This window comes from Lepidochelys kempii, chromosome 4, assembly GCF_965140285.1.
Source record: "Lepidochelys kempii isolate rLepKem1 chromosome 4, rLepKem1.hap1, whole genome shotgun sequence".
NCBI lineage: Eukaryota > Metazoa > Chordata > Testudines > Cheloniidae > Lepidochelys > Lepidochelys kempii.
This window is the reverse complement of record NC_136383.1, coordinates 30,112,959-30,127,503: the sequence shown is the minus strand read 5'-3', so window position 1 is coordinate 30,127,503 and position 14,545 is coordinate 30,112,959. Positions and strand designations below refer to the sequence as shown.

General features: G+C 38.6%; 1 protein-coding gene across 20 annotated transcripts in view; it reads left to right on the top strand.

Moving 5' to 3' along the window:
* TBCK (TBC1 domain containing kinase) overlaps window positions 1-14,545 on the top strand; it is a 280,573-nt gene that overhangs the window by 155,400 nt on the left and 110,628 nt on the right. For 19 of the 20 annotated variants that reach the window (XR_012158524.2, XR_012158514.2, XR_012158513.2 and 16 more), the window contains one exon: window positions 6,754-6,929. The exons of the other annotated variant lie outside the window; for it this stretch is intronic. Coding sequence is in view for 1 of the 19 variants with exons in the window: in XM_073340839.2 (XP_073196940.2) it covers window positions 6,754-6,929 (176 nt within the window). In the remaining 18 variants the exon portion in view is untranslated. The remainder of the gene's footprint in view (window positions 1-6,753; window positions 6,930-14,545) is intronic. 20 annotated transcript variants of the gene reach the window in all.

The following is a 14,545-nucleotide window of genomic DNA, read 5'->3' as shown; positions in this document are numbered from 1 at the left end:
ATCTTTTTGTTCTGTTTGTACAGAGCCGAGCACGTGGATCTTGGCCCCTGAGTAGGGCCGGTAGACGTTATGGTCATGCAAATAAATGATGATGATAATCAGGTGGAGCTCTAGTTAAAACCAAATATCACTGCTGTCACAGCAGATTGTGGAAGATGTGAAACTATATTTAGTGTGCAGAAAAGAGTATAAAGATTTTGGTTGGACTGTCCCAAGCAGAAAATCAAGCTTGAGAGTAAACCTATTTTTTAGCTGTGAGCAATAGTCTTTGGAGTGAGGGCTCTGTGCCCATATTGCTCTCTCACACCTACAGTGCCCTGAGGAGTGGAAGTGATACAAAACATATACAGGAAATACCTGAGAAGAAGAACTGAACAGACTTGGTAGACTCCTTGAGACGTTGTAAACTCAAGTTCTAGACATAAATTTAGAGAAAAGTGCTTTATATGTTGACAGTTTTTTTAGAGAATCTCCATGAAGAATCTTTCTCTGTGAATGAGAAGTATGCAGGCATTAGCAGATACAGACAAACTTTTAAAGGTAGCCAACCCCCTCCCCACCTCCAAAAAAACACCAGTTTTATATATGAAGAGTAGAGCTGTTCCTTTTTCCAATTGTATTTTCATTAACACAGTCTTTGAAAGAAGAAATGACTTTAATTAAAACAGTTGTAAATGAAGGAATTGATTCAACAGTTCTATTTCCTGCAAAACTGTGCATGAATTACGGGCCACACCTTGATATTCTGGGACATCATACAGTACAGATGGAAATTGGGTATCCTAGATCAGAAAAGGAAGAGAAGGAATCATAAGAAAGATAGTAATGAACTTTACAGGTGGCTAACGCCACTTAGGATATTTATTTTAATTGAGTTGCAGTTATGTTAGTGGTTACTCAGCTGTTAACTGGAGATGATTTCTTAGGCTATGTCTACACTGTGAGCTAGGAATATGGTTTCCCTGCTTGTGTAGGGTAGCTCTCATCAAGCTAGCTTGAATACAAATAGATGGGTAGCCCAGGCAGTGGCAGCGGAGGCACAGCTGAGTCGGGTCAAATACAAACTCTCCTGAAACCACTGAATATGTACTGAACACAGCTCAGCCATGCTTCCACTGCTGCTACCCATGCTACTGTGGCTACAAGGCTATTTGTTCTCCTGGTAGCTCACTGAGTGCTTGCACGAGTATATGTATGTGAGCAGGGATATGGCATCCCTAGCTCATAGTGTAGCCATAGTCTTACTTATGGAGCACTTGTTTACTGTTTACCCTTTGGGGATAATGTAGAATTTTGATGATTATGACTTCTATTATACAAGCATAGGAAATGCCACTTTTAAGGTTGCCAATTCAACCTTAATTCTTCCCCTGTGTGCATCCATCCTGTGCACTGAATTAGGCAGGTATCTTGGTGGGGGGGAGGGAATAGTATGTGGTCATATAATTAAAAACTGTTCTAATGCAAAGATACTTGGGTGCTTGAATTAAGGTTACAATACTCTTTCATGTTTGAGTATTCTATTGTACTTAAATTAACAGTACAGTATTTAGAAACTCAGGGGTGTCTTTTTGTCATAAAGTGTCCTTTATTATTTTCACTGGGGTAAAAAAATCCTGCACGCTGAGTATATCTCATAATAGAGACCGCAGATTTCTAAGTCATTGTGTTCTGCAGACTGTAACAGAGAGACCAGAAAAAAACGTGTAGTAATTTAGCATGGTCTTGTTAGTCCAGTAGATGCTGTCTATAATTATGAATACCTTTTGATTCCCTGATCATAGCAAAGGTAAGTGTAATTGTACATAGGTTGCCTAAGGACTGTTTTTGGAGGTATACTGTACCACACCACTATATTCCTTTGTTGTGTAGCTTAATTTTGCCTTTACTGTTTCTCCAGCACATTCATGTAATTCTTTTCCTAGTTAGTAGCAAAACTGTACAGAAGATCATAAACTACAATTTGAGTGGGAAATCAATAATACAGTAGAACCTCAGAGTTACAGACACCTCGGGAATTTAGAGTTGTCTGTAACTCTAAAATGTTTCAGAGTAGCAGCCGTGTTAGTCTGTATTCGCAAAAAGAACAGGAGTACTTGTAGCACCTTAGAGACTAACAAAGTCATTAGAGCATAAGCTTTCATGGCTTTAAGGGTGGCAATTTTGCAACAGAAAAGCTTCAAAAACAGACTCCAACCAGAAACTGCTGAGCTTGAATTAATATGCAAACTAGATACCATTAACTTGGGTTTGAATAGAGACTCGGAGTGGCTGGATCATTACACATATAGAATCTATTTCCCTAAAGTTAAGTATTTTCACACCTTCTTGTCAACTGTCTAAATGGGCCATCTTGATTATCACTGCGAAAGTTTTTTTTCTCCTGCTGATAATAGCTCATCTTAACTAATTAGCCTCTCACAGTTTGTATGGCAACTTCCAACTTATCTGATTGTATATATATTTCTTCTTACTATATGTTCCATTCTATGCATCCGATGAAGTGGGCTGTAGCTCACGAAAGCTTATGCTCTAATAAATTTGTTAGTCTCTAAGGTGTCACAAGTCCTCCTTTTCTTTTTCTAAAATGTTTGTAACTCAGAACAAAGCGCAATTTGGGCTCCAGCAGCTGACACTCCAGGCCAAGGTCCAGCAGCAGCTCTGCTCGCTCCTCAGCACTGGCAGCTTCTTTCAGACTGAGTTTGTAACCTTGTCCCCCTCCTGGCCAGGGGAAGGGGGTAAAACAGCGCATCCCCATTTCGGCGGGGTGGGTGGGTGGGTGTGTGTGTGTGTGTGTGTGTGTGTGAAAGCAGCACTGACCCCAGCGCTGCTCCTGCTCTGCCAACTCCAGCTGCCTTGGGCTGGAAGCCCCAGTGTCTTCACATCCTAGCTGTAAATGGCTGCCCTGCATGTAGGGACATGCAGCCCAGATGTGCCTACCTTTAAGATTCAATACAGGCACAGTACAGTATTTGCTTTTTCTTTCTTTCTTTTTTTTTTTGGGGTGGGGGGGTCCCTGCTGCTGCCTGATTGGTTACTTCTGGTGTCACATGGTGTCCAGTTGATAGGTCTGTCTGTAACTCTGGGGTTCATATCTTTGAGGTTCTGCTATATCAATGGAAGCTGGCACATGTTTACAATGCACCACTGAAGCAAGGGCTAGCGCTAGCAGTAATTACTTGAGTTAATTAACACTAGACTTGATCACTAATTTTTCATTGCACTGGGTTTTTTTTGCTGGAAAATGTTGATTCATAAGAACTGAAACTGTTTGCAAAACAGTTGATGGTTTTGACAAATCTGACTTGAAATTTTGGGGGGGAATAAATTTCATTTTTCTGAGTTTAAATTACTTTTTATTTTGACGTTTTAGTGAATTTAGACTTAAAGCTTAAAAAAAGAGAGAAGATCAAAACCAAAATGAAATGTTTTGAAATTGTTTTGAATGAACCAGAGCAAATTTTTTATCGGATTTTTGATTTGCAAAAATTGTCAAGATTTTGACTTTTCATCCCAATTTGAGATGGGAAAATGTTTTGATATCTTCAAAATATTCATGGGACAGGAAAACCATCTTCTTCTCAGCTCTATTTAATACTCTGATTACAAGTGCCTCAATAAGAAAAGGAGTACTTGTGGCACCTTAGAGACTAACCAATTTATTTGAGCATAAGCTTTCATGAGCTACAGCTCTCCTGATTGCTAACACTACTGTTTCCTCATTGAGAAGTGAAAATTGCAAAGCAAATGATAAGCTAGGTACTGAAAATCGGTATGAACATTTCCTACATATATACAAGAGACTAGATGGCAAAAATAATCCTATGAACTATGGTTCTGTTTTTCTCTAAGCATAAAATTCAGCCCCCTGATACTCTTAGAATAATCCTGCTTTTAAACAGCACTTTCTATATTTAACTCTTAAAATCAATCCAGTAAAATTCACCAGTAATGTAGGAACACTTTTTAAATTTTTTATTTTTCTATTTTGTATTTTACATCTGGGCTGTATTTACTGTTTAATCTGCTTATAATGTCCAGTAATGTAAAAGGGAGTAATACCTGCACTGGGGAGAAGTGGCCCAAGCATCTTTGTTGGGTATGGAAGAATTGCAAAGCACACGTTTGGATTTTCTAAACAAAATAGCTACCTTTTAATTTACACAGAAAAAGTATTCCACCAGTAACAGTCACCAAAACAGTAGTCTGAACAGCTTCGAGAAGATGCTCACTGTAGCAGTTCCCAGCTATCCCATACAGATTCATCTCCAGACAAGCCAGAATAATTCACTGGAAACAGCTGAACACTCAGAAGTTATAAACAACTTTTGCCTGTGTTTGACCTCAAACACAGTAGGAGCACAACAGTTGCACAGAGACAAATTCAGCCCTGGTGTAAGCAAGAAAAGCTCCACTGGAGTCACATACAGCAGGGCTACATTTTGGCACAATGGAGCTGAATTTAGCCTTTGTCCATTGGTGACTGACTTCATTAACTCTTTACTGCTAGGATAAAATATTATGCAAATCAGACACCTCATTACTAGGCAATGAAACAAGCTGGACAAAGTGGTGGTAGGTACATGCTACTTCTGCAGACTACAGTAAAGCACAATGCAGTGGTGCATTGAAGCCTCTGAACCACATGTCCTGTGCTGGATTTTCTAAATGTAGAAAAAATTAATGTTTGCCTCGGTATGGGTGCTTTGAAAAGCTGGTAACATTTGAAGCTGAAGTATTGAGACTTCCCCATAGAGTTCCATTAGCTGCTGAGGCAAAATTGCTCTGCATAGAGGGGTTACTGGTGAAAATGATCTAACTCACTTTGGCTCAGTCCTGTTTAGAGATGATAACATGGTGGGTATAATGCATTCGACTATTTTAAGTCCTTGGGTATGTTACCATCTCTCATGAGATCAGCTGGGATTTTCAACAGTCCCTAGATTTAAACACCAGGGTGTTAGTAACTGAACATTCTCAATGAGTTTGCATGACTGGAATTCACGTCCCTGCATCACTCTTACAGAGCCTGAGTTTCCTGGCCTTTTGAGCACTCTGCAAAGTATATCTGTTTGTCATGGTGTTGTTTTTGTGGCGGGGGGAGGTTTGGTGGAATGTGTTGGATTGGGTAGAGGTGGTTCTTCTACAGTGTGGAGCTGTTTTAAAGTTAACTTCTTAAAAATTCAGCAATTTCACAATTATAAATAGGGATTATGGCTGGGAAAGCTCTACCACACTTTGTGGCCCAGCTTTCTGCATTTTGTAATTGTCACTGAAATTCACTGTACATAAACTCGGCTATAATTTAGTGGTTTTGTATTCATCATCAATTATCAATATATTTGTGAATAAGATGCACTGATTCACTTTTCTGAGATTCAGGATGCATTATTTTCTTTTTTTGTGTGTGCGGGCTCAATTACATGTTTTTTCACAATAATAAAAAGCAAAAGCACCATGGATTCTAGTGCTTGTGAATATTTGTGAGAACATTCACAATGGAAAGGCTGTTAAGCAAATAATAGAGTATTTCTGTGTCACCACAATAAATTAGCTAAGTGTTCCCAAATAACTTTTATAAAGCTTAGCTCATCCAGAAACAATACCAAGTGACTTATTTGACAAATAGTATGGTTCAGTGGGGGAATAATAAATAGTGAATGGGCACTTGGAGAGATTCTGTGCTGCACCTCAAAGATGCAGGACAGAACTCACAGCTAAGGGGAGGTTAAGGTAGCTTTAAGTCATCTTTGCATCCTCTGGGGACTGGAGTAGCCTCTGGCGTAATTTAGACAGCTCCATGGAACAGTCTAAATTATGGTGGGTTTCCTAGTTGATCTATGGGCCCTCCTGCTGCCCAGAATATCCTCCCCACTCACTACACATCCATCCCATTCCTGACATGTCCTCTACATGAGGGCTTTCAAGGGGATCCTTGAAGGACAACTTGTGGCTGTCTACATCAGTTTTTAAACTGGGAAAGTCCTCCACTGGAGAGTCCCAAGGCTTTTAGGGCCTCTTTACCTTGCATAAAGTGGCCAGAGTGAAGGAGAACATCTTATCAGTATTCAGAGTAACAGCCGTGTTAGTCTGTATTCGCAAAAAGAAAAGGAGTACTTGTGGCACCTTAGAGACTAACCAATTTATTTGAGCATAAGCTTTCATGAGCTACAGCTCGCTTAATCAGATGTGAACACTTCATGAACCAAGAACAGGTTTTCTCAAAGCTTGTTTTCTCAAGCTATTCCTTAAACAATTGTAAATTACATGTTCATAAAAAATCTATTTATGGATAATTTTCAAACAGAAAATAGAGCTATCTACAAGGAATAATTTGAAAAGTTCTAGATACAGTGCTATATGGCTTATCTCAAACTTGTCTGTAGTTACAAGAAAGGAATGTTTCTGTGCAAAATTTCACTTTTATATTTAGGATAATCATATAAAGCAGAAGTTGCAATGAATGCTGGATAATGCCTAAACAGTTAAGTGAGAAACTAGGTAGGTGAGGTTATATCTTTTTTTGCAGCAACTTTTGTTAATGAAAGAGAAAAGCTTTCAAGCTTGCATAGAGATTTTCTTCAGGTCTTTGTAAGCTCGAAAGCTCATCTCTTTCACCAACAGAAGTTGGACCAATAGAAGATATTAACCTTACACACTTTGTCCCTCTAACAACCAGGGACCAACAGCTACAGTAACACCACAAATAAATAGTTACATCATTGTAAAGATTTTATTTTTCTCTCTTTAAAGTCTAGGGACTCTATCCAGTTGAATGACCTGAAGGCAGAAATGTCACCGCGGATTTCAGCAGAAGATCTGATTGGCTTGTGTGAGCTGACGGGACCTAGTCACTTCAAAACGCCTACAAAGAAAACCAAAAATAGCAAGCCAAAACTACTTGTAGTTGACATCCGTAATAGCGAAGAGTATCCTTCAAATTGGCCCATTCACCACTACTGCTACCTATTTTAATTGGGCATGATAAATATTTTAAATAGAGCTATAGATATGCAGCAGAGAGTCTGAAGGTAGGGTTGATAGTGGAAACACTTTCTCTGTGGAAAAGAGGGCAAAGAACTTTCCCTATAAGTTAGTCTCTCTTGCTCCTCAGGCTGTGGGCTGGATCCTCGATCCCAATGAGATCACTTTGTACCACTGGAGCAGCACACAGTGACATTAAAGCTGCCAGGGGCACCTGAGGATTCTCCTGACATGATAGAATCTTGGACTGGTGGAAAGTTGGCATAGCTGGTTTTACATCAGTAGCTCTGTGCTCCACTCCTTCCCCTCCATTGGTGCAATGGGTGTGCAAAGAGGGGATGAGCTTTTGGGGGCTAGAGGGGAAGCGGAAGCGTTGGTATATGATGTGTTCTGCCAGTCCTCATCTAGAAAAAAAATTCCTAAGGAGAGTATTGTAATTGGCATAAGTTAAAGTAGCCCTGTGGCTGCTCTGACTTATGCAGGGAGGCTTGTTCAGCTACCCAGCTGACTCACAATCAGGGAAGGTATAAAGGCAGCCTACAGCCACCTGTTTTCTCAGTGCAGCTGAGGACTGTACCCAATATATTTTTCATTATGTCCTTCAAATATGGCTTTTAATTCAACATATACAACTTCAAGGATTTTTTTGTTGGGTTTTTCTTTCTTTCTTTCTTTCTTTCTTTCTTTCTTTCTTTCTTTCTTTCTTTCTTTCTTTCTTTCTTTCTTTCTTTCTTTTCTTCAGTTATGTGATTCTTTCAGCAAGGAGCATATCTCTGTCAGCAGTTTCCATCAAAAAGTGGGATAGATCACAACACATTGTTAGGTGAGTCTCTTAATGTCCTAGGCAGCATTTTACAGTATAATTATTTATTTGTAATTACTTATGTACCGTTTTATAAAAAGTTCCTTTCATAACAGTAAAGCTGATGCAGATTATTGCTTTTAAAGGATATGTACCTCATTTTTCTAGGTAACAGGCTGTAATGTCTCAGTTAAAGGGTCAGGTCCAAAGTTCCTTCTTTTGTATACCAGCAAACAGCTCACAGTAACATGACTTGTCACAAAATGTTAGTGCAGATTTTATTGCAGTTTAGACATCCACAGAATTAATACATATTGCAAGTATATATTCTGTACTATGCAAAATGTACCATGCTGTATGCATCTGAGAAAAGAGCTGTGAATTTTAAACTATAGAATACCTATATAAGCTTTCTTTTACACAAGTATGGTGATCTAGAAGAGTAGGATTGCTAGAAAGTGTCCCATGACATACGTATCAAATGTCTTAATCTTTTAAAATCTTTGTTACTGGCTTTTTCAGGAGTTTACAGCTTGATAAATCCTTTCTTTTAAGGAGAATGATAAACTTAGGAAGAAGCAGTGCTAAAAGTATTTTCCTCAGTGTTTAATATTTGAGACTTTTTACTGCAAAACAGAGCTTGGTAGAATTGGGAGACTATTCCAAAGCATAACTGGAAATATGCCGAAACTTGAATGCTCAACACGATCTACTGTCTAGATAAAATAAAGAAGATCAAAGCATGGAAGTGTAATTTTTTCCTTGTATTTATTAATTTCATGAATCAGTTGATTTTCAAGTTAGTCAAAGGCTCAAGTATCTGAATCATTTGACTCATTGTCCGAACTTCAGTGACTTTTTTTCCCCTCACAGAATTAAGGTTAATTTTTAAGCTATATTCATAGTAAAGGTCAAAGGAAAGACTTTTAATTTGGTCCTCTTTTCTATCTACCGTGTTATTTAGAAGGCCAGCAGAAACTTGAGCTATTATACAGGAAATAGACTCTTTATCATAAAGAATGTAGCTATTATTCTCATAATAAATCCTCATCCGAATTTCACTAAGTGGTTCTCTTGTTATCAGACTCACTGTTCCAAGACCCTGGTCTATCTTTCTGGTCCGTCTGAGGCATATTAATGGGTGGTTCAGTGTGGGAAGCTGCAGTTACTCATGCTGTACCTATTCTGTAGATAAATAGCAGACAGACATCAGTCTCCAGGGTTGTAAGAAGTGAGGAGTCTCCTTGCTCAAAAGTGAGCTCATACTGGAAATAAAATAATCCACTGAGTTAGTTGACCTGTTGTCTGGGGATGTCCCAATATCTCCCGGAGAACACATTATACATAAGAAGTTGACTGACTGTCAGGTATTCTGAACATGTAGGTGAAATGCGAAGAAGAAGAGTGCCTCACCTATGCTATTGTATATCCACTCAGGGATGGGAGGTACTCAACCTTCAAATATTTTCATCTCAATGCAAAAAAGTCTGTATATTATCACTGTATTTCCTGTGATATATTACTGTTACCTATCTTCAGAAAAATGCTATACCGCTTTGTGAGTTTTATAAGAGAATATCTCAATATGCGCAATTATAAGAGAATCTCTCCATAAGAGAACCATTTTGTAATTTATTTTAATATTTCACTCATATGATGCCCTTTCATACACAACTTTATTGTTTTACAGGAAAGAAAGAGCAGAGTAGCTTTTAATGTGATTTGGTGGGAAACAGAGGACTTTCAACAGGTTTCTTGTTCATTAAATTTTTTTAAACAGTGTCCAGCATAACTTCACTATAAGGCTGTCCTTGGATACTAAGGAATTGCTGTATTGTAATGAAGTACATATTGTGAGATCTAGTGACCCCTTTCTTCCAAGATTATTTTACCAAGAGAAAACTTTGTAATGACAAGGTAATGTACTCTTAGCGTTCTCTATTGCAGTAGAAAGCCAACAGTTCTGTCGTAGCCTCTTTTGATTAAACATGTTAACAGAAATACTGGCAGTATTCCATTCCTTTTATGAAGGTCCTAGCTAAGTACTTTATGGTCTTTCAGCCTTTCACAAAATCTCTGCCTTTGTAATCAGCTAAGAACTGGAATGGTTAAGATGGTCACTTAAGATTAGAAATACAAACCACAAGAAAAAACAGTCTGCATAGTTAGATACTAATGTCATTACTCTAAGTAAATGTATTTTATTCTATTTAAAGGTTAGGTCAGTTGTTGCATTGAGCAGCTTAGCATACTCAATATGGGCAAAGTCATGTTCTATCTAAAAGAACTGTCCTATTTTTAAACTTTTATCTTACTTAGTACTATTTACAATGGAGCTGTGAATAAGAACTTTTTGTACAGTTTGTGGTGGGGGCGAGATTCTTCTTTCCAATTAGACACGAATAAACGACAGTAATTAATGGTATTGGGTTCTTGCTCTCATTAATCTTTCAAAAGTTTTTTTGTAATGCTTTCCCATCATGTAACAGTGATAGTCATCAAACTGGAACTGTTCACACTAATCACATTTAAGAAAGGTATTGCGGTATTAATCTTAAAAGATTAACTCTTAGCTCCTTCCAATGCAACTTCTTGTAATTAAAGCCTGCAGTCTACTAGCCTTCTACAAGTACTGCCATAAATAGTGACTAATCTCCATACTTGGGACTGGTATACTTTTGAAGCAAATTCTGCTTTTACTTCCGTGCTCCCCCAAACCTACTCCTGTACCTTAGGGAAAAAAAGATATCTGTCATGCTCACATGCACAAATAGTCATTTCTGTTGTAAATTCTCTGATAATTTTATTCAAACTAGTGGAAGAATGGCTCAGTGTTGTTGTTTTTCTGTTAATTGGAGCCAAAAGATTTCACACAGGTTTTCATGTTCATTAACTGTTCATAAAATCTTTATTAGGCTATTGTACCTTGGGAGCAGGACATTTAGGTCTGGATATATAAAAGGAGTTGTTTGTTGTGACTTTGGAGCAAGAGGACTGTATCATGGGTGTCCTATATCCTGGGTGAAAGCTCTAACCACCAGGCTATAAAGTCATTGCTGGGTTGCGCTCTCTAGCCCAAGTAACTCTTGGATTATTTAACCAAAGTGGAACAGCTTTAAGAGAAGAGATTGAGAAAGAGAGAGAGAGAGACATCGGAACATGGCATGTTGTTGTCTTTCGTGATGGAAGATGATGCTGATGACTGTATTATGGGTTATGAGTACAGTTGTGGTTTAAAAGACCGATGCGCAAGTGACAGTCCTTTCCACATGAAGTGCATAGCTTGATGCTGAGGAAGGGATTATAGTCTGTGCTTGTTGAATCTGCCACTGTTTACAACTCAGCCTCTGTGCCTCAAGATTCATACGACAGTTAACCTTGAACTGGGTAACCCCATCATTGACTACTGCTCGCCAGTGTGGTCTTCCAGTTGCTGATAACTCACAGCTGTTAGTCTCAATGTCGTGCTGTTTCAAGTTATGCTTCAGTGTGTCTTTTGAAGCATTTCTTCTGGCCACCTCCTTTGTGATTGCTCGCTTTCCAACTCCTTTGGCATCCTGGTGTCATCCATCCTCAGCACATGACCAGCCCAGCATAACTGTGTTGTGACAAGCCTGGCTTCAATCCCTGTGGAGTGACTACATTACAGAATTTCATTATTGGTAACTTTATTCTGCCATTTGATACAGAGTCTGGAATGCAGATGTCGTAAATGGAACTTATCTAGAAGCTTAATATAATGCCTGTAGCAGGTCCAGGTTTCACACCCATACAGTAAGTTGGACAGCACAACTGATTTATAGACTTGGTTTGAAGTTTAATACCATGTTGCCACCAAACTCTTCCTGATAGTCAACCAAATGATGAATTGGTTTTGCTGATATGATTTGTCAGTTCCTTGTCTATACTAACATAAATCTACAATATACTACCATGATAGCAGAAGTCTGTAACAACATTTAGCTGTGTGTTTCTGATGGTGACTTTTGATTTCATGGAGGGTACCCTAGTGCAGGTTGATACATGGCCTCTGTCTTTTTCAGAATATAAGCCCATATCTTTTTACAGACTTTGCAAATCCATTCATATTCAATTGTATCTGGTCTAGAGCAGAGTCATTGGCACACAGCAGCTCATGAACAACTGCCCGAAGACCTTTGTGGAAGATCGCAGCCTGTTCCAGAGAACTGGAAACCTATTTTGATACTGGCATTCTGGGCTCTTATAGCATAATCAAGCATTGCTGTATAGAAGATATTAAACAAGAGTGGACCAATTATGCAGCCTGCTTAAAACCTTTAGTGACATGAAATGGGTCAGACAGAACACCATCTACGCAGACTTAAACGAGCATTCTGTTATGAAATAGCCTCAGAATGTTGGTGAATTTTTCTAGACAACCAAACTTATGTAATAATCGCCAAACCCACGTCTATTGATGGTGTCAGATGCTTTAGTCAGTTCAATAAAGACAGTGTAAAAGGTCACGTTGTTCTCTGCATTTCTCTTGCAGGCTACAAATATCTTGTCTTCCATTCCTTCTGTTGGCCTAAAATCACATTGCAACTCCAGTAACGTGCATTTAGTGATTTTGCATAGCAGACAATCAAAGAGTGTTCTAGTCAGAACCTTTCCAGTGATGGAGAGTAATAGTTGCCATTGTCAGACTTTTCAGCTTTCTTCTGTATATGATGACAAAGCAGAGTCTTTGAAGTCTTACAGTAAATCTTCATTGCTCCATATATTGAGAAATAGTCCATGTAGTCACCTCAGCAGGATCTCAGCTCCAAACTTGAATATTTCTGTAGGAAAGCCATCAGATCTGGAAGCTCTGTAATTCTTCATGGTACTGATTGCAGTGCTGACTTAACCAAAGGATGGGGCTGCATCCATGTTGTCATTACAAGGTGGCTGATCCATTGCTTTTATTGGTGCCTTGTCCGTGATGTTGGACAGCATGTTCAAAAGATCACTGAAATGCTGTCACCACCTCTGAAGGATTTCTCCTTTGTCAGTCACCAGTGTTAGGCCCTCTGCACTCTTCAAAGAGACTGTAGTGCTGTATGTAGGACATATGCATCTTTTGAGGCAGCATAGAAGTCTTTGGGCTCCCGACAATCAGCATAGCCTTCATCTGCCTTGGCATTCCATGATTGATCTTGCATGTTTCTGAGCTAAGATTGGATATCATGACACAGATGCCTGTATGTTAAAACTGTGCCTACAGGGACATGGGATAAAAAATGTGATTATACATCTCATGTTTTTTAGTGAGTAGCTGTTGAACTACTGCTTCATTCTCATCAAACTGATCTTGATGGCGTTGTTTTGCTCTACTCAAGGTGGCGAGAGCAGCTTGATATATGGTATTGTGTAATGTCGCCCACTCACTGTTTACATTAGCACCAAAATATCTCATAGCCCAATAGTTAAGGCATTCATTCACCTGAAAGGTAGACGATACCAGATGAAATCCCTTCTCTCCCTCAGATGAAGTGGGGACTTGAACCAGGTTTCTCCCACATCCCAGATGAGTACCCTAATGACTGGGCTAAAAGTTTTATGTGGAAGGTTCTCCTTTTTCTCCCCAGCTGTTTTGTATGAACTCCCCTGAGAGGACTGATCTGGCAGGCATGCTCAGATTGTACCTACCATTTCAGGCAACTTAGGTGGCTGAACACCTATCTTCCATTGACTTAGATGTCTGGACACCCAGAGAGAGGAAGCAGAGACAGGAACATAGGTAGCTAGGGAACTTGTACTACAAAAACTGAGGGTAAGTACCTACAAGCTTCAGCAGAGGTTTTGTGCATCATAGTGGTGCCAAAACTGGGATTTAGGCATGTAACTCCTTTTGTGCATCCAGATTTTACCTAACAACTTCTAGGAGTTGTTGGCTTTTACATACTAACCCTTTCATGGGTGTCCCATACGATACACAGAATTTCTTGATTTTAATAAGGTTGTAAATAAGAATTTGTCTAGCACCTTTTGTCTGAAAACCTATAAAAACTTTAAAATATTAAATAACACTCATAAAACCTCTGTGAAATAGGCAAATAATATCCCAATTTTAAAGATGTGAAAACTGAAGTATACGAAGTAAATGCTTCTCATTTAGTCGGTAGTGGAGCCAAGAATAGAACCCCAATCATCTGATTTCCAGTTCAGTGTATTAACCCCAGAACAGTCCTACATTTCATTGGTCCTTCTTGTAGTGCTTAAGTTTCTGTTGAAACTAAGAGATGCAGATGCTCGTGAAAATTTTAAGAATAAGCAAATAATAAATTAAACAAGCTCTTTCAAACTGCAGTTTTGAGCAGGGTGGATAAAAATCAATGACTTTTTTTAAAAAAAAAGATTTTTTTAATTTAAATTGGATTTTTTGATAGGTTTTTCCCTCAAAAAACATTTTATCTAAAGATAGTTTTAATTAAGATACATTATAGCTCAAAGATATCTCATCATGGAATAGGGATTATAAATGCTAATTCTCTAGTACGACACAATGTATTCATATAATGTTTAAGAAAAGTTTTGTAAATGACTTCCAATAGTTCATGGATTAGGGACCTAATCTTGTAGTTCCATGGGCTTCTGTGTAGATTATTTAGGTTGATCTTTCTATCTACCCAGTGGGACTCAGTGGTCAGTCTAGAAGATACCATCAGAGATGCTTAGTTTTGCATTTCTCAAACTGTGGATTTGTGTCTCCAGAGGTAACATGCTTGTTAACAGCAAACATGTTTTTAAATAAAT